Consider the following 18599-nt stretch of genomic DNA (forward strand, 5'->3'; position numbering starts at 1 on the left):
ACTTGTGTTTTTTCCTGTTGTTTATCAATGATAGGAATCTGGTACCTGAAACTGTGTGGCATCTCAGTTTGTGCCACTTGGCTTTGTATGAATGTTTAACAAACTTTAAAAGCTGCTATAGCAAGTGACCTTTTTCACTGGTTAAAATACATGAAATATGACCTCTTTCACAGGAAAACCACAACCCGCAGCATGGCCTACAGCCTCTGAGAAAATCTTGTTCAGTATGATTGTATAAAATTACTACTAATGAAATAAAACATATTTCTAGAAGTGCACACTCAGTGGCAAGACAGTAAGAGAAAGAGATTTCAAGGGAGAGAGGAAAAACATTTTTTTCCATATCGAGACTGATACTGTAACTAAGAATACATTTTGAAGCCTTGGAGTAATGAAAGGATAATACAAAAGGCAAAAGAGAGCCAAAGCTACTGAAAATGCTTGTCTCTCTTTTTTAGTAATGCCTGATTTGCAACTTTTCATATTACCTCTGGTGTATGGAGGCAGGCAGCAGACTTTTAACAAGGTTAAAAATACTTGATTATTTCTCCGTCCTCTTTTGCAATGTCAACAAAAGAAGTTGGGAGATACCTATGCTTGGAAGTAAGTCATGTTATGAGACTGGGAATTTGATAGCAAAGCAACTTGCCAATATCTAGATTACTATAGAGCTCTACTACTTCTACTTCTGTCCTGTTGGTGTACAGTTCTTTGATTAGGTACTTCAGCTCTAAAGGGTTGACTTGCCTGCTTCATGAGTTGGAGTAATGTATTAAAGAATCATAGAATCCTTACGGCAGGAAAAGACCTTCAAGATCATCAAATCCAACCAATAACTTAGCTTTGCTAACCTGTATCCCCAATGCCTCATCCACATGCTGTTTGAACACTTTGGGGATGGTGATTCTACCATTTCTGTAGGCAGCCCATTCCGATGCCTGATCATGTCAGTGAAGAAATTTTTCCTTTATATATCTTTAGGACAGTCACAGGCTTAAGCTTTCTGGAGGATGGACACAGTACCTCAGGGGCTGCCAACAGGCAATTTAGATGTGCCATCATACCTAGTAGTTCTGGAAGTTTTGCAGTCTGGAACTGAGTATAGGATTCAGTAACTGCACAGAGGAGTTCAGATTCATGTCATCTTTACTCCTCTATTCTGAATCCTAAATAAAAGAATTTCAAAATCTAACCATACACACGTGAAAACAAATACATCTTGTGTTCAGGAGCAAGTGTCTTTTTAGGCAAACACTGCTTGAAAATACTTGAACTTACTACTAGATAGTAAATGCCTTTTATTAGAAGATCTTAAGAATAGTCAGGAGGAGGTTTATTTGAAGATGCAGTTAGAGCCAGGAAGAAAACCTTCTTTAATTTCAGGAAGGTCCTTCTGGCTACAGAGAAACAATTCTTGAGCTGTTTTCTTCCTTGTTGTCATTTCTAGATCACTTTGCCTCTTCACATTCCCATTCCTTCTTCTTTTTTGTCATCTCATTTTCATAGGAGCAGATGCATTGTTCTCCTATCAAAGAAATGCAACTGATTACAAAACATTTTTGAAATTCCTCAAACATCAACGTTGCCATTCAAATGGGACAGAATTCCTCAGTTTGATACTATGTCTAATAAATTCAATACAAGCTCCCAAGGGCTGCCACATATAACTACTACCTTTTTTTTATGGTTGTTTCTGTTTCTTTTATTGTTGAACAGTAGTTGATTAAGTGATATAACATTATAATACTTTATTAGATTGGTTTCCTTTGTTGAGGCCTTAGAACCCTTCTTATGCTGTAAGGTATCTTTTACTCCAAAAGGATGTGAAGCACAATGTTATATAAATGCAAGATGTTTAGGCGGTTTTTACGCAGTTTCAGAGTTCATGGGTGGCAGTATATTTCTGTCTGCACTTTTGAATGCTAAATTCGACCAGCTTCTTGAGTGAGCGTTTTAGTTTTCTCTTTCTGAATTTGCACCCTGTTTAGTGAAAATGAAAGTCTTTCTTGTGAGGACCAAAATGGGTTGGTAATAATATCGATGAAATGAAGAAAAGCCAGGTTTTAGTACTGAAATTGATTTCTTTGTTTTCTTTCCAAGTGTGGATGTATTTGAGACACCATACAGGGGGAAAAGGTAAACCTTTTCAGGAGAGCTATTTTGCTGCAGCAGCAAGGAGCTGCTCTCTTGGAATGCATTAATTTGCCATGGGTACTATAGCCAGGCAGAGTCAGGCAAGCTGGTACAGTGATGTTTGAAAATGGTATAGCACAGAGCAGAAGTGCATGAAACATATATGGGGAGGTGGAGGCAGTAAGGGCAGTGAAGAGCACAGAAATACAAGAAAGTAGTGTTCATTGAGAGCTACCAGAAATTGAGTTGGGCCTGGAGAAGTTTTTTGGAGTAAAGCTGAAGATAATTATCATGGAGGAAAACAATGACTCTGAGAAGGGTTATGCAGCATGATGCAGTGTTTTGTTTTCAAGCACTGAACAGTCATTCTGAAAAGCTCTTGAAAATTCAACTCAATCATAATTTGATTTTATTTTTTAGTGGAATTGCTTTAAAATTCACATAACCATTTCAAACCGCTGTTGTATACTTTTGTGGCCTTCAGGAAGTCACAAAGCACTTGAAACCATCCTTGACTATGACATTGAGGCCTTTGATGCTTGTTTAAGATGATGTATAAGTAAATTGTGTTTGCTACTTTCAGAAGATAAGAACGTTTTTCTCTGGGGGACTGCATTCCGACAGTGAGCCACAGACCAACAGCAGATCTTTTGAGGAAGTGTGAAAATAGTGAAGCAGAAGAAGGATATGACAACAAAAACTCCAAAAAAAAAACCAACCAAAATTACCCAATAAAGGCATCTAATGTGTTCGTTCTTTATGGATAGACAGATGAAACACATTTATCAATGCAGAGCTTGTGATATGCAGTGCTGTAACTTAAACACTGCAGTGAGGCATCAGGTTGTGGATACTTGTTCTAAACTCCTTCTTTTCAATTAAATAATTTGTTTTCAAAACATTCCAGTCCACCTTGAAAGACTGCTGGCTTTTTACGGTGATGTGACTTTAGATGCTGGAAAAAGAAATTAAAAAGAGAATTCTGTTCTTCCCACTGTTTTATGAAGCAGTTCAGTAATGTGCTTTCATCATTAGCCTTTTTACTTTTCCCTTTTTCTTCTTCTTTTTTTTTTTCTTTAATAGAGATGGAAATAAAAATTGTAGACATGGACAAAACATGGATCAGCCTATAAAACTGCAAAAATAGCTTTGCAAAGTACTATTATTTTAGTATGTGTCTTCATATGCAGATAAGCACATCCCATTTGCAGACTTATGTGAAATTGATATGTGTTTAATTCTGTCAAAAAAGGTTGCAGGAGTAGGGCAAGTTTGAGTGTCAGGAAGACTGCACATTATTACTACTGGAAACAACATCCAGTAGTGTGCTGTTCTAGCAATAGGTTTAGAACAAGTGCAAAAATAATCTGCCATTGTATTTGTACATGTGTTAATACCTTCATATTACCTCAGAGCCTGAAAAATTAAATTATTCTTTGGCTTTGTGGAAGCAAAGGGTTTTTTTTTAAAAGTACCTATTTACATGGAATCACTGTTTCCTTATTTGCATCTAATTCTTGAGCTTCCAGTAGAATACACTCTTCAGTTATGGGTTTGAGGTTTCTTGTTGTGAGTGTTTGTTTGGTGTTTTATGTTTGTTTTATAGAACTTTTTTGTGGGGGGAGTTTGGGTTTGTGTTTGTTGCTTTTTTTTTTTTTTTTTTTTTAGTTAAAGAGTACTAGTATCCTTACTGAATGTAAAAGCGTTGAGAAGAAAGCCTTTGTGGCTAGAAAAGGGTTTTGTAGTTTGTGCCACAAAAGGACTTTCAAGTTTAATTAACCTAAACTGTATAAAAATTACCATTTGATTTCTGCCAATGGTTTTTCACAGGACTCCTGGATTTTTACCCAAACACTAGGTCATTATGAGCATTCTGAGTTAAGGTCAGGCTTTGATGTCATTAAACACCACACTCTTGGCACTGTGGGGAGTACGTAGTCCAGGTGCTGGAGATAATGCACCTTGGAGTAAAAGAGGGCTTGGTGCTGCTTCCTGCCTTGAATCTTAGTACAGGGAGTTAGCTGCCTTCTCTCCACTTTGTGAAGTTGGTATATAAAATACTGTAGAATATTATAGCTGATATTCCCACAGGTGGGTGAATGCTCTACAGAAAATAAAAAACTCCACCATTTCCAGGGAATGTAAAATATAAAATATACTATATATGAAATAGGACACACCCATACTAGTAGAAAGATGGGTGAAGTGACCAAAAGGATTCTCCCTGTAATTTTTTTGATTGTAATAAAATAATTTCCTAACAAAAAATTTATTTATATATATATATATATGAAAGTAGTAAGGGACTGCATATGTGCTAGTGACAGTAAAATCTGTGTTGCTCTCAATTCTCTTCCTCTGTCTGTGGCCCGCATAGCGCCTGGAAACTAAAAATGGGGCAGGAAATTCTAGACCAATGAGGAGAAGATTACCTCTGGAAAAGGTATCAAGGACAATAGCCTATTGTGGGGGGTTCAGTTTTCTTGACTATTCTTGTTAGAATATTGGAGATGTTTTTAATCCTTAATGATGCTTAACTTAAGTGTTATTTTTTTGTGTGTGAAAGTAGATACCTTTGTCAGCAATTGTCAAGTATCCTTCAAGGCTAGCACAAAAGCAGTAGAACAAACTGTGATTGTAGATAGAAACCTTGGAAATAAAAACAAAGCCAAACCCCTTTCTCCTTCTGGCAGTTGAGAATTGTGTTGATTCTCCCTCTAAATACATCAAACCTCCAAGTGTGTGGGTTTTGTTCAGTAGAGGGTAAAAGAAGTTCACATTCTCATAGTTGCGCCTGTATGTTTGTAAAGCTGTGCTGCAAAATGGAGCCCTGAAATGAATTAGAAAATGAAACAAAACTGATGGCCTGAAGGTTTTTAGAAATTATGAGACCTTATGTTTCTGATGGGATCTACAGAAAAATTGTTCTGGCTCTGAAAGGAATAAACTGATTTGCAGGTGGTTGTGAGTTGTTAGCATGGAGAGGGATGTGACATAGCAAAGAAAATACAACTTTTAGCTGTGCCCTGTTTTTAACTGTTAACACTTCTTTTTCACAAAATAGCAGTCATCTCCCATATTTTAGTAAGCATTTAAAGACTGATAGGCTTTAAAGATGTAGATAAAAGTGAGGCTATTAAATATGTATGTTTATCCCTTTAGTATTGCTACTAATGCAAAGATTAAGATGATTAAAACTTATTCTTTTCGGAGGCAGGAAAGATAAATTACTTGCATGGAATTTGTTAAAGTTGATGCATTGGCATTTCTTTTTAATGAAATCAGTTAGAAGGAGAGAAAACTAAATATTTTAAAAATTCCACAAATAAAAAAAGCAGGAAATTACTTAGCATCTTTTTCTTGGAGTAGTCATGTTTGTCTTTGTTTGTCTGAAGTGCTATTTGATTAGATTGTTTCTCTGCTATTAGTAGTAGTAGTTCATACGCTCAACCTTAAAATGACGTAATCTTTACCCTAAACAATTCACTTTAAAAGAGCTGTTGTATAAAATTTTAGAGATGAACATAATTTGTGCTGTTTTAAAATAATAGCTGTTTTAAAATAATTTTCCATTTTGTCCAAACATAAGCCAAAGAATACAATAAGAAGAATTTGATATGTAAGTCAAGTTTATAGAACTAAAAGATACAAGTATGAAATAGCAATGATGAGAAAGAAAAGCTTATGTGGTTGTAACAGCATGCAATATGAAAATGAAAACAGGAGAGGAAGAAGAATGGGAATTAAGGAAATGTCAATGTGGACCACATTTAGAGTAAATATTGGGCAAATTAGTAATAGATAAGATAAAATGAAGTCATAATACTTTGGTTAAAAGATTAAGAGTGATATGAAGTATATGAAATTGATCAAGGCAGGAGATGAATGGCTGAGAATCAAACTCCTCATTGAGCTGCAGGAATTAGGCTACCACTTTGTTTTCGCAGCTAATAATTGGTGTGTATCTAAGGGAGCTAAGGAAATAATGGATGAGAGGGATATTGCTTGTAATATATCCAGTAATATAAAAAGAAATTATAAAAGTGCTCAAGAAAAGCCAAAAAGGGTTGCAATGATCAGAGCAACTGAAATAAAGAGGTACTTGTCTATGATTACAGTGATTATTATAAAAAGGACTTTAATGTATTTCTTTAGTATTTTAAGTAACATTTTCAAGGAGGGGAAAATCTGAGAACATCGCTGGAAATGGTTTGGAAGAATTGGTTTCAAACTTTTCAAACTTGAAATTTGAAATTTTCACACTGTGAAAGTGCTGTCTTCAACTAAGATGTGAGAAGTAGACATGTGTGGGGTATATATTGAAAATTCTCTGTAAAGCAAAATACTTGGACTTTTAGAGGAATCCCTGCTTTGAGCAGGGAATCTAGGGATGGTTGGGCCGGATGGCTTCCTGAGGCCTTTTTTCGGGGTAAATTATTCTGCAGTTATGCAGAGATTTCATTTATGAAAATGTAAATAGACTCTTCTAAAGAACCCTGAAAAAGACACTGAAGAGATTAATGCTAATTTTGTATTTAATCTGCTCTGTTTTGCTTAAACAAGAAAAGTGAGATAGAGTGCGTGGGTTCCAAAGACGAACCTTTTGTGGAAGGTTCCTAATTTGTTTTGACTCTTTCTAAAAACCATGCTGTACTAGCCAGTTTTCCATTTTTAGTTTCATGTTAAATGTCCAACTGAATTTTCATTAGAAATGCTGCTTAATGGGAGATGTAAAAAAAAACCAAAAAACAACCTATAGCATTACAGATAAGTTCTTCAATGAAATTGATTCTCATTAAAAATCACTCAGTCTCTATTAGATAATGGAAAATAACAAGTAGCTTATGACCTGGCAGACTTGGGACCTATGTCAAATATTAATTAATAGTATGATAGTTAGCATAGCCTGGCATTATAGTAATTATGTGAAACATGCACAATAAGGAGCAGTTTGACAAGAATGAGCACTAAAATGAGGTAGAAGCTATTTACAGGATAAATAAACCAAGGGCAATAGTTGTTCTGTGCTTAGAATGCAAATTCTGCGGTATCCCATATTTGTGGTTGCAGTTACTCTGGGCATGGCTTGTAGTTTAAAAAACAAACAGTTTGAGATCTGGATTCTGATCTCTTGTGACTCTTTATGATTATGGACTTAGTTTATTTTTACTAGAGTAATACTAGGGATTTAAGTTTGTTTAGTACCAATAAGCAGAGTAGCATTTCAAGGATACTTTCTTCTATTTCTTCTATGAGCCTGTGATCTGATTCTGCATTTTACAGTGTAGAATTTGATGAGTGAGGCATGAAGATTAAATATTAAAATTAATTAATTTTTTATCCCTGGAAAGCTTCAACATTTCAAATGTTGACCTTAATTTTGCTGCATATTCCTTTCTAAACTCTGCAGTGTTCTTCATTGAGAAAATACATTGTTGTAATTGGTAACTTATTATGATTATTTTCCCTTGGAAGGTCTGAAATTAGTGGTAGATTTGTTTTAACTTGTTACTTTGTGTGTAAATAAGATAAGCATTTGTAAATTCCTTGCAGCCATGATCCATTTCTGTTGTACTTAAAAATAACAGATTTTTGCCACAACTGGAAATTGTTCCTTCAGACTGCTGCTAAAGGCAGTCATCAATTTTAGTCCGGCACTTTCATATTTCCTCATATCAGTGTTCTAAGTTGTTTACTCTTACTCCTTGAATTCTCTCTGCTGCTTTCTTTAGATGCTAATTTTAATATGATGCTAATGCTCTCTAGAAAAATTGTGAAAATGCTCTGGAAGTTTTGGATTCTGCATAGCTTTGTCTCTCTTTTTCACAAGTAATGAAGAGTAGCGTTCCTTATTTTAATCCACTGGTTGCTAAAATTGCATCTTGACTGTACTTCAGTGTGACAAGCTGCACACCCAGTTAACACCTGCGCCCAAACTGGTGTGTGTCACGGGGCGGGCACATGCCTATGCTGCACCGCCGGCTCAGGGCTGCTCAGCAAACACATCTGGCTGCTGAAAGCCATCGGTGAGATGTGCAGTTCCAGCACACCCCATGGACCTGGCACTGCACCTGTGCGTCCACAGTGCCTTCACAAGCAACTCAGGTGTCAGGAATGTGCTAATGGAGTTTCCCTTGGAGGTGCAGCCAAAACATGCATTTCTTTCAGTCGACTGCAAACACCACCAGCTTGAGGGTGGTGAGTGAGGGTGGAGAAGGTGGGCAGCTTGCTGGGGAATGTGGAATGGTGCATGGCTGCATTTCTGTGACATTGCTGTGTGGTGTATGTAGGATCACTTTTTAAACCTACTGAAGATGTTTGTAAAACAAAAAATGTACAAGCCAATTGTTGGACTGAATTCACATTTAGTTTTCAGAAAGTGTAAGGAACAGAAAGATGGTAGCAAAATGTTACATTGCTATAGTTAATAAATTAAAAAAGTTTTTAGAAAATGTATCATAGAATAGAAAATGTGATTATTATTAGGCTAAGCTTGGAAGTAGGATTTTGCTTGGTTTTTTTTTTTTTTTTTTTTCTTTAACTGTGGTAATCTGCCAGTGGAAGGTGCTCATCCTAACATGCAATGCTTGCTGGTGGTAAAGGTATATTGTATTGTGACAATATCTAGTGGCAATAGTAATGCTGTTGCCTTCCTCACTTATTTATTGTAATAAAAATTATTTTTTATTTAAAGTAAAAAAAAAATTACACACTGAAATATGTGCCCTACATCCCTTTGAGTCTTGTTTATTTTATTGATTAAATTCTAAAATTAGACTTTTGAAAAGTTTTAGAAATACAAAATTAATCCTTGTTTTCTTTATCATATGAAACAACCTTTGCAGTGAAGGAGGAGTTGAGATATTACTTTTCTTCTCTCTGAATGCTCTTGTGAATTAGTAATGGAATCACTTTTTTCTGAGAACGTATTTTCGTATAAAGTCATAGAATCTAACATTAAATTTTCTATATTATTCCTATTTGTAAATGGATAAAAGTTAAAAAAAAATCCCAAACCAGAACAACCAATATAAATTCTGTAATCTGAAACAGACTAATGCACAGAGGTAAAATATTAGCAAAGGATCATGCTGCACTTTGGTGGAAAGTTCAGGAATAGAGCCCAAGCACTTTCTACTGGGAAGCAGGGTGTCTTAATTCTACTTCTTGTGAACATAAGGGAACAATGATATTTGTGATGTGTTTTGTAACAGTTGATGGACTCTGAACTTTTCTTACACTGTCAGATTCTTAGAAGTAGTAAGTATGTCTGAGGCATGGCAACTTAAAATAAGAAATTCACACATGCTTTTATTGTCTTTAATCCTGTGCTGTAACTATTTTGTAGGTCTGGACTGTATTATTGCAGCTTACTCCTTTGTTTTACTTTTAGCAGTGCAAATATGACTTGCAGAGCAACATGGTGGGGGAGTAAAGGAGTGGATTTTGACAGACATGTTTATGACACAATTGAAACAGTGTAAATGAAACTTTAGATTTCCATCTCACTGGGGCTATATGTTGTAAATAAGGTTTTATATAAGTGGATAATCTGAAGAAATCTTAAAATCACTGGGGTGTGTTGCCTTACTTTCTCTAAGATTTGCATTTACAGTGGCCATTTGTGCAGGAGCTTTTTTACAGCTTCTTGTGGCATGTGAGTTGTGGTAACTTCTGACAAAAATGAAAACTAGGCATAATTTTTAGACTAGATTTAACCTAATAGTCCTGTCTTTCAGGTCTTTCACTTGTAGACATACTCAATATTATTTGAATAATTTATTACAGACACTCTTAACAGGATATGTCATATATTATTCTAGTAATTTTTTTGACATCATAATTTGATGGATAGCTTGCTTGTTGAAAGTAAAAAGCATGTTATTTACTTTTCTTGATTAATTTTTTTATGAGCAAGGAATTAATTAATTCCTTATGCTTTATCAGTCCAACTGATCTAGTTTATTACATTATGTCCATGATACCCATGACCTTGGAAAAGCCATAAAAAATTAAAATGACCTCTCCTGTTTGCCCATTTCACTTTAAAGGAATGTCCTTCTAGGGTAAATGGCAGCAAGCAGAAAGAAACATGCTATGTGGGAAACAAGTACCTTTTTCTTCCTTGCTTCTGTATTTAGGTTGGAATACCTAATTTGTGTTTTGAGAGGCCAGGTTTTTATAATCCAAATAACCCAAGTAACCTGACTTCTGCATTTGGCATGTCAGTTTTAATAATTGACATTTATGTTATTTCTGGACCATATTTCAGTATCTTTGTAGGAATCAGAGAACTCAGTGCGACAGTTACTATGAATGCGGAACACAAACTAAGTATATTTGTGGAGGTGGTTTTATAGCTGTCTGTTGAGGAATACTGTATGACTTTGTCCTGAAAGATACTTTTAAATTGGTGTTTAGAAGGAATAAGCCCTTGTTTCCCAAATTTCAATATTTGTAAACAGGACATTGTAATTTAGTGGGACTGTGAATAATGTGGCAGGCACTAATATAAATTCTGGTCTAGCAGGTATTTTTGCCTAAAGGATTTTCTTCTTAAATAATACAGTTTGATAATCAACGAATCATAAAACATGGATGGAAGTTGGAGCAGAATTGTTGTGCACTATGGAGATACCTGAATATAATGTTACTGCTGTCCAAAATCATTAGAGTAGTACATTGAACAGAATGATTGCATGCAGCACTGACTCAAAAGAAAACAGTTGTCTCTTGTTTATCTTTTTGCTGTGACCTCTTTTTTTCAGTAGCAATTAGAGAGTGTGTTAAAATCAAGTGAAGTGTATCACTGTAGGGCACATGTGGACATTTTATTTCCTAAATCAAATACTACAGTTTAGCAAATAAGGTTGCGTAAAATATTTTATCATTACATTGTTTCAGACTTATATCTTAGTTTTTTCTGGTATATGAGCATAAGACTTTACACCTTGGTTTTTTTTTTTTTTTTTTTTTTTTTTTTTTTTTTTTTTTTTTTTTGTAGTAGTAGTGGTAATGTAAAAGGTTAAGGAACATTTTACATCTAAAGTTGTGTTTCTGATGAACTCCCATGTTCCCATAGCAATTTTAGTAACCACGCGCTGTTTAACAGGAAGAGCAACTTGAGGATATTGCCTGGTTTCTCTCTACCTCCCATGGTAAACCTTCTGTTTATTTTGTGAATTTAGTAGTCAGAGGTGCATGGATAAAACTTGCCATCTCCTACTTAATGACATTTCACAGCCAGCAAGGCTGCCAAACTGCTATGCAACTGTTCTTTTTCCTTCATTAAGCAACACAGAGGAGCAGATCACAACAATTATTTTCTACCATAATGCCTCATGTTGACTGAAACATTTAAGTCTTAGAAATAGAGCCTTAGAAAATAAAAGGCTTAAATGGGAGATGGACATCTTCACAACTCCAAATAGGTCTAAGGGGAAAAAAAGTTCAGAGACCCAGGTTAAGAAAATTGAGCTTTTTCAGATAAGTGCAGCATGAGTTGAAAATGGTGAGAAAAGGTCAAGCTATGCTTATCATGGTATATTATATTGGAGATAAAAAGTAAACTTTTTTTTTTTTCAGCAAAAGCACACTGAAGGATCAGAATGGAGCTAAATGTTTCTGCTTTCCCTAGTGGCAACATTTAAACTGTAGTGACACTTAAAATAATCTATGTGCTATTTTGCAAAGAAAATTACTTATCAAAAGTTCTTTAGTAACTGTCTGACCAGCCTGCATCTGTGATGGTCTAAGGGTAGAGCAACAGTAGTCTGATAATCCTCTTCAGATATCAAAATGGCTTGCAATAGGAATTGTTTACTTGTGATTATGAAGTTTGTGATTTCATATGTGTATTTTGGTTTTCAAGAGCTGTAATTAAAGAAAAAGAAAATATATTTCCTTCTTTCTTCCTGTCTTCTCTCCAAAAACAAAAAAATGCCCCCCCCCCCATTCATCTGTAATAGTGGTTTTGGCACATGGTGTTTTGTATGTTAGAAGGCAAAATAGACTCAGTGCTTGTGTTAGCCTGCCTTCAGGGTTTTTTTTCCTTGAAGCAGCAGATCAGACAAAATGTTCAAGAAGAGAAGGTTAAGAGTGGACAGTAAAAAAGTGTTCTGTGTGCAGACCACTGTATCCATTTAAAACACTTCTGTGGCCTTGGGAGAAGCCTGCAAGTCAGAATAAAATTTGATCTCCACAGTATATGATAGCAAATCGTTAGTACATACATGTGTTTCAAAAGTGTTTTTTCTGTTGTAGGTGGGCATAGATCACAGTTAATGGCTAGACTGTGGTAGTGGTGGTGTTAACTGAGGTTGTGTCTTGCTGAGGACTTACTTTGCTTGTGAGTTCAGATTTCACTGGCATTTGGGCAATCATGATGATGCATTTGCAGAAGAAAAATTGCCACTTCGATAGGCTTACAGTGTGACAAATTGTGGACAACACTTGGGGAGGGCTGGGAGATAGCCTGCTATTGTTTAGTGGTTTTACATTGCATTGATGATAGATAGATTGTTACAGCAGAGGATAAATATATAATTATTCCTTTTTTCTTTCCTCTTGTCCTATAAGGAGAGTAGGTTCTAGAGCTTTGTCCTTGTAATTTTTCATTGGTTGTAGACATGTGTTGCTACTTAATTTACATAGTGATGGAACCTCCTGTCACCTGCTTTCAGAGTTAAATCAGTAGCATGCAGATTACTTTGATAATGCTGCCTGAAAATACTCCAGAACATGCTGCTGTGGGATAGGACACACTGAATTAATCTTGCCCTTGAAAATTAGAGCTCTACAATTCTGTTTATTTCTGTTACTCAGACAAAGCAGGACAAAGAAAAAACAGGAGAACTGACTCTTACAGAAAGCAGTTTTGAATTGTCACAAATTTCCAATATTTCTTTATTTGTGTTTGTTATTTTAATCTGCTTATCACTTTAAATCTAGGTAATGATTTTTAAAGTAGTGTCTAGGCTGTCGGATTAAGTTACAGCCTTTTGATAAAATAATTTTAGCTCTGAAAATTTGACATTTCATTGTCTGAGATTCTGTTACTTGTTCTGGCTTCATAAATTTCACCCTGAGCCTCTGGCCATTTCAGCTTATTTTTCCAACAAAATCTGAAATAATAAAAATACTGAATTATTTGAATTGAAAATGTCAAAATTGGGCTTTGTGCAGCAAGGTGAGCCATGACTTGATAAATAATCAATTTTGCTAATTATGCATTGAATTACTTGTAGAGGAAACCACTGGGAATTCTCTTCTGCTATATTTTAGGATTTTTCTTGCATGATTTTCTGTAAGGAGTCCACAGAGATCACTTTGTTGAGTAATGGGTTAATGTAATTAGTTGAGTAGACATAAATTCTCCTTCTGCATTTAAACTAATGAAACTGCAAAGAGGCTGACTGTTTTCCCCTGCTGTAACAAGCAAAAACAGGAGATTTTTTAATGTGATTTTGAAGAAAGTATGTAAGTGCAAAAAATAATTTCTGTTACTATAATAAAGGCATTACAGATGCCAGCTCCTCATTAGGATGATACTCCATGAAACATACAGGTCTGTACAAGTCTGTAATGTGTTCTGACTGACCCAGTGATACCTTTGAGTACTCATGCAGAGTAACAGAGCTTTGGTGGATAGAGTGGAAGAAGACAAAAAGAGCAAAAGGGAGCAAGTTTTATGAACAGACGACCTACAAAGCTTCTCCTGTTACAGCAGTGGGTGTCATTTGCCTCCTGTGTGTCTGAATCCACTGCAAAATACTCAGTCATGCTTCTTAAGAAAACTAAAAGATGCCAGATCAGAAGCAGACATATCACTGAGCTTCTGGATTATTTTTATTTTCTTGCTTCAGGAGGTTAAAAAAAATAAGCTACTGCTCTACCAGGAAAGGAACCTATAGAAACAAGTATGCAAGAGCCAATAATAAGGGTTGGCAGTGCAGTCTGCTAAGTAACATGAGAGATTAGACTGAAAATGTTAAGCTTTCTAAATAGAACTTTTATTATCCCATTATCTTCTTAATTAGACTGTAAATCAGGAGTTGTTTTAATTACCACTAGAGGTTTTAAAGAAAAAGTATGAGCTGATACCTTATTAGTGTTACTGGGGTGGTTGACAAATCTAGAAGCACCAAGGACAAGTTGTAGAACCCCATTCATTCTTAAAGACAAACTCAGTAGATCATAGGATACTATAAACACTACCAGTCAGTTTCCTTTGTTGTAAAGTTAAGGTGTATTCATTGTGCATGTTAGAAGTGTCTTGGCTTTGATTAACTCAGCCTGTAGGGTGAAAAGAGCTGTAAGGTAAGAGGAACAAGTGGTTCCTCACAGTTGCTAAGTTTTTCTCTAAGTGCTAAAGCTTGTTTTTGTATAAACTCACACAATGATTATATAACAAAGCCTAAAAATGAAGGCAGTAAGGGTCTTCATGTTCAGACTTGGTCTTTCTTATGAATTTGTTATGCTGAGCTTGAAGTTTTTACAAGATAAAAGTGGTTTTTTTTCCATATTTGCTGGAATATTGCATTATTGAAGAACTTAAAAAAAAAAAAAAACCCAACCCTATGAAAGGTGTTTGAACATTGAGGACTAAAGGAACATTTGCATCACTGGTCTTTTACTTCCTTTTGCTACATTTGGGTTTGGAGGCATTTCTGAAAAACACCGTATCTGAGAATCCTGGAATGTTTTGTCCTAATTCGGTATTTGTTCAGTGCTTGCACTGTACAGCTCAATGTGAGAAGACGTGATTTTGGGAGACCATGCAATACTTGCATTAAGTGCTTATAGTGCTACAGCTTTGGTGGTTTTAACATGAATTATTCAATTTGCCTTTATTCTCACAGGTTTCATGTGAGAATCTTGGATTTCATTTCGTCTGAAGAGGGGTGAGCTCTTTTTGAACTGAAACCTAAGTGCCTTTTCTTGTTCAAAAGGAGAGCCTTTACCATGGTTGCCAGATAGAAAGATGACAACCTGCATACTTGTTTGAATGTTTCTTTTAAATGTCGACATCTACATAGCTATAACTAGATTACTCATAAGGAGTAATTATTTGCTGGAAAATACAGAATCTTTTATTTTATGAAGAGATCGGTGGGTGAAAAATGGTAAAATTGAGATGAGGATTTATTCCAGCTTTTTAAAAGGTTGAAACTTTCAGATCAGAGATTCTGTTTGCATGTTGTCTCTGAGTTGATTCAAGAAAGAAATAATATGTTTATTACATCTATTAATAAATGTTTGATCAATTGAGTATTGTAATGTCTGGAAGCTGGATAAAATACTGAAACATAGCTGGATAGATATGCAGCCATTCTTTATTTTTTATTTACAATTTTAAATGATGATATTTAAAGTGCGAATAATCTACATGTAAAAATCTGTTCCTTTGGAATAATATAGTCTTTTTAAAATAAATTTATAGTAATGTATCAAGACAGTATTGAGAAAATAGACCCCAGTCACCTTCCTTGAAAAATAAGTAATAAATTACTCAGTATTACCATTTTTTACAAAGTGAAAACAAATGTTAAACAATGCTAATATTCAGATCAAAGTGGAAGTTCATGGCATATGTGGCCGTTATAAACCCAATAAGCATCCATTTTCTGGTTTCTTCTACTTTCTTGTATTTGCATTTATTTGGGTTTAACCTTGTGAAGTGTAAAACTGGTTTAGGTATGAGGGATTTCTTACATACTGTAATTTTGAACTGCATGTGGGAAGTACTGAACAATACATAAAGAAAACTGCACGTACAACCCATTTACTTTAGTGTACCTAATTATTTGCAGATAAAAGGGGCAGTTTTAGTCTGGAAAACTGGTATTCATACTTTCACCTCTGTGCAATGAAGAACTGTCTGCTGTTTCATTAATGCCTTTTTCAGACAAATGTTATTTCTTCTTGTTTCAGCCATTGCTGTCACTACCCCACAGGTGGTAAAGCAGTAGAAAGTGAACTTTTATCATCTAGAACCACTAAATATAGGAAAAAGAGAGAAAGATGCATTTAAAATGCTCCTATTTAAGATATGTAAAGCAGAATTAAAATTTGGTTTCTTATCAAAGTAAAGCTTCAGTGCCTGAACTGACTCCAGAAGCAAAGCAGCAGTATATGAAGCAATGCCACTTTTAGGCTGGTTTAGCAACACACACCTAAGCTTCTTATCTTGGTGTCTGCTTTTCACAAATGCATACTGTGGCCTACTTAATTCTTCCAATTATTTTAACAAATTTCTAAATGCCTGTAAGCATTGGCTGCTGTGTGGGAAAAAATATTCACCCACAGCAAACCCAGCTGAAATGCAGTTATAGGTTCATCAGCTTTTTCCTATTGTAGCGTCTTTTACAGTATTTCAGCTTAATTCGTTTCAGAACTCTGTTTGAAAAAACACAACTATATTTCATGACCATCGAAGCTTTCATATTTCTTTGAAGTTTTCACAGTGTCTATAAAGAGTGGGAAAGGAAATACTTAATGAAATTTTGCAATGAGAATAAAATATTAAATATACTTCATAAGCTTAATAATCATGCAAAAGGGATTTTTTTCCTGTTTTTTTACTTTCATGTGTATATTTTAGAATTGTAGCTTTAACTTCCACAAGACTGTTATTAACAGTGTTATTAAGAATGTATAATAAACTATTAAATAGATTTCTGAAATACAGCAAGGACATCTAGTGATCAATACAATACTGATTTTAATTATATAGTGTTCTTGTCATGCACCTTATCCCAGCCTATCTTCTTTTTAATTATGTATTTGTTGGAATGTAATACCATGGCACATGATTTTTATTTTAGAGGTTTTTTTTTTGTTTAGTTAGTTTTTCTTTTTCTCTAAGGAACAGTTTGGTACTCCTAGTCAAATTTCATGGCTTCCAAGTTAAATTTCGTATAAACTGTAGGAATGATCATTATGATGCTTATGTTTTCAAAAGGAAGAATCCTAGGAGGGAAGCCTAGGAAGAAAGCAGGGAGTATTGAATTAATTTGTTCTGTATTGTGCAGTATACCTTTCTTTTGGCATTTGTTATCACATGGCAGTAATCTCCATCAAATGCTGTGATTTAAGGTTACTGGTCTGGATGCTGTTAGCAACATATTGTTCACCTCCATTCTCTGCTATCTCATAATGACTGTATGTAGAGGAGGATGCAGCAAATCACTTGGAATTTGGCCTTGAATAAGCCAAAAAAGCTCATGTAAAATTATTAAGCAGCCTTCCTTTTCATTTTAAATGCAACCAAAGCCCAAATGCTGGAATAAATACATTCGGTATACAGACAGAATTTTCATAAATCAGCCATGCTTATCCATATCCTTTGTACTTTGTAACCATTAGCCATACACTCTGTCACACCAGTCTTTACCTCAGAGGGATAGTCCTGGTCAGTCAATGTAGGAGGCATCACATTGTCTATGCAACTGCCTCATCCCAGTGAGGGAGGTGTACTGATGCTTCCTGTGCTTCCAGGTGATGTCCTGGGGGCCTAATCTGCCTAGTGGTTTTCTGTGCTTTAAGCCAGTCCTGTTTGGAGTACTTTTTCTGCTTCTGAGATGAGATTTTGTCCTTTTATATTCCAGTTGAGGAAAATGAGTATTGCAAAGAAAGAGTGGAATTAATATATGTTTTACTTCAAGCTAAATATTGAACTATGATCTATGTAGTAATTGCCAGTTGAACTCTACCCCAGGTAGTCATGTTGGTCTTGGAGAAGAAGGACGTTACAAATTTTTTGTGGTCATGGGCGTGTGCTAAGTTATTGAACAATTGCTTTGGGTAGAATAGCAGTAGACCAGGGCACTTTGCTGTGTGTTTCTATTTTTTGTAACAAATTGTCATTTTACCTGTGCCATAACTTCATCTAAAAGTAATATTTTATTTAAGCTGAGTGTTGAAGTGGTATACATAAGGTTGTACATACTCAGATATCTTGAGGAAAGCACTGAAACTTGAAAATTGCAGTGCAACTGCAGATTTAGCCAGTTTCTCAGAACATTTTGCTGGAGTGTTTCAAATATGAGTTATGGCAGTCTGTTGTAAGGCTGTTGTTTGGGGGTGTGGATACGTATTTTTAGGCAGCTGGTCTGATATTGTCTGTATACAGTCACCAGTAGGTAGTGGATATTAATAACTTGGACAGTTTTAACAGATGCTGTGATCAGGTAAAGCTGTCTTGTTGTTGTATTACACAGTTTTTATGTCACTGACAAATAGAAGCACATGGAAAAAGCCACCAGAGGCTGAATTTCACAGTTCCTGATACCTGACAGAGCCATACTGTGATTTAAATAATTGTAAGGGCCTAGTTGAATTTCCATAGAGCAGAGCACACGTACAGCCTGTATTTTTAACCTTGTGGTTCTTCATCTTGTGTAAATACTAATATTTTTAGTTGTATTCTCTTGTATTGGTATTTTCATGTTTTCTATCCACAGATG

General features: G+C 35.2%; 1 protein-coding gene across 4 annotated transcripts in view; it reads left to right on the top strand.

The window, feature by feature from the left end:
* The window catches only part of COMMD10 (COMM domain containing 10), a 107108-nt gene that overhangs the window by 32538 nt on the left and 55971 nt on the right, over positions 1–18599 (top strand). The window contains exon 6 of one of the 4 annotated variants that reach the window (XM_068175657.1): positions 2717–2812. The exons of the other annotated variants lie outside the window; for them this stretch is intronic. Within the exon in view, the coding sequence (XP_068031758.1) occupies positions 2717–2797 (81 nt within the window). The 3' untranslated portion in view covers positions 2798–2812. Of the gene's footprint in view, positions 1–2716; positions 2813–18599 lie in introns of those variants that run through there. 4 annotated transcript variants of the gene reach the window in all.

Source organism: Anomalospiza imberbis, chromosome Z (assembly GCF_031753505.1).
Source record: "Anomalospiza imberbis isolate Cuckoo-Finch-1a 21T00152 chromosome Z, ASM3175350v1, whole genome shotgun sequence".
NCBI lineage: Eukaryota > Metazoa > Chordata > Aves > Passeriformes > Viduidae > Anomalospiza > Anomalospiza imberbis.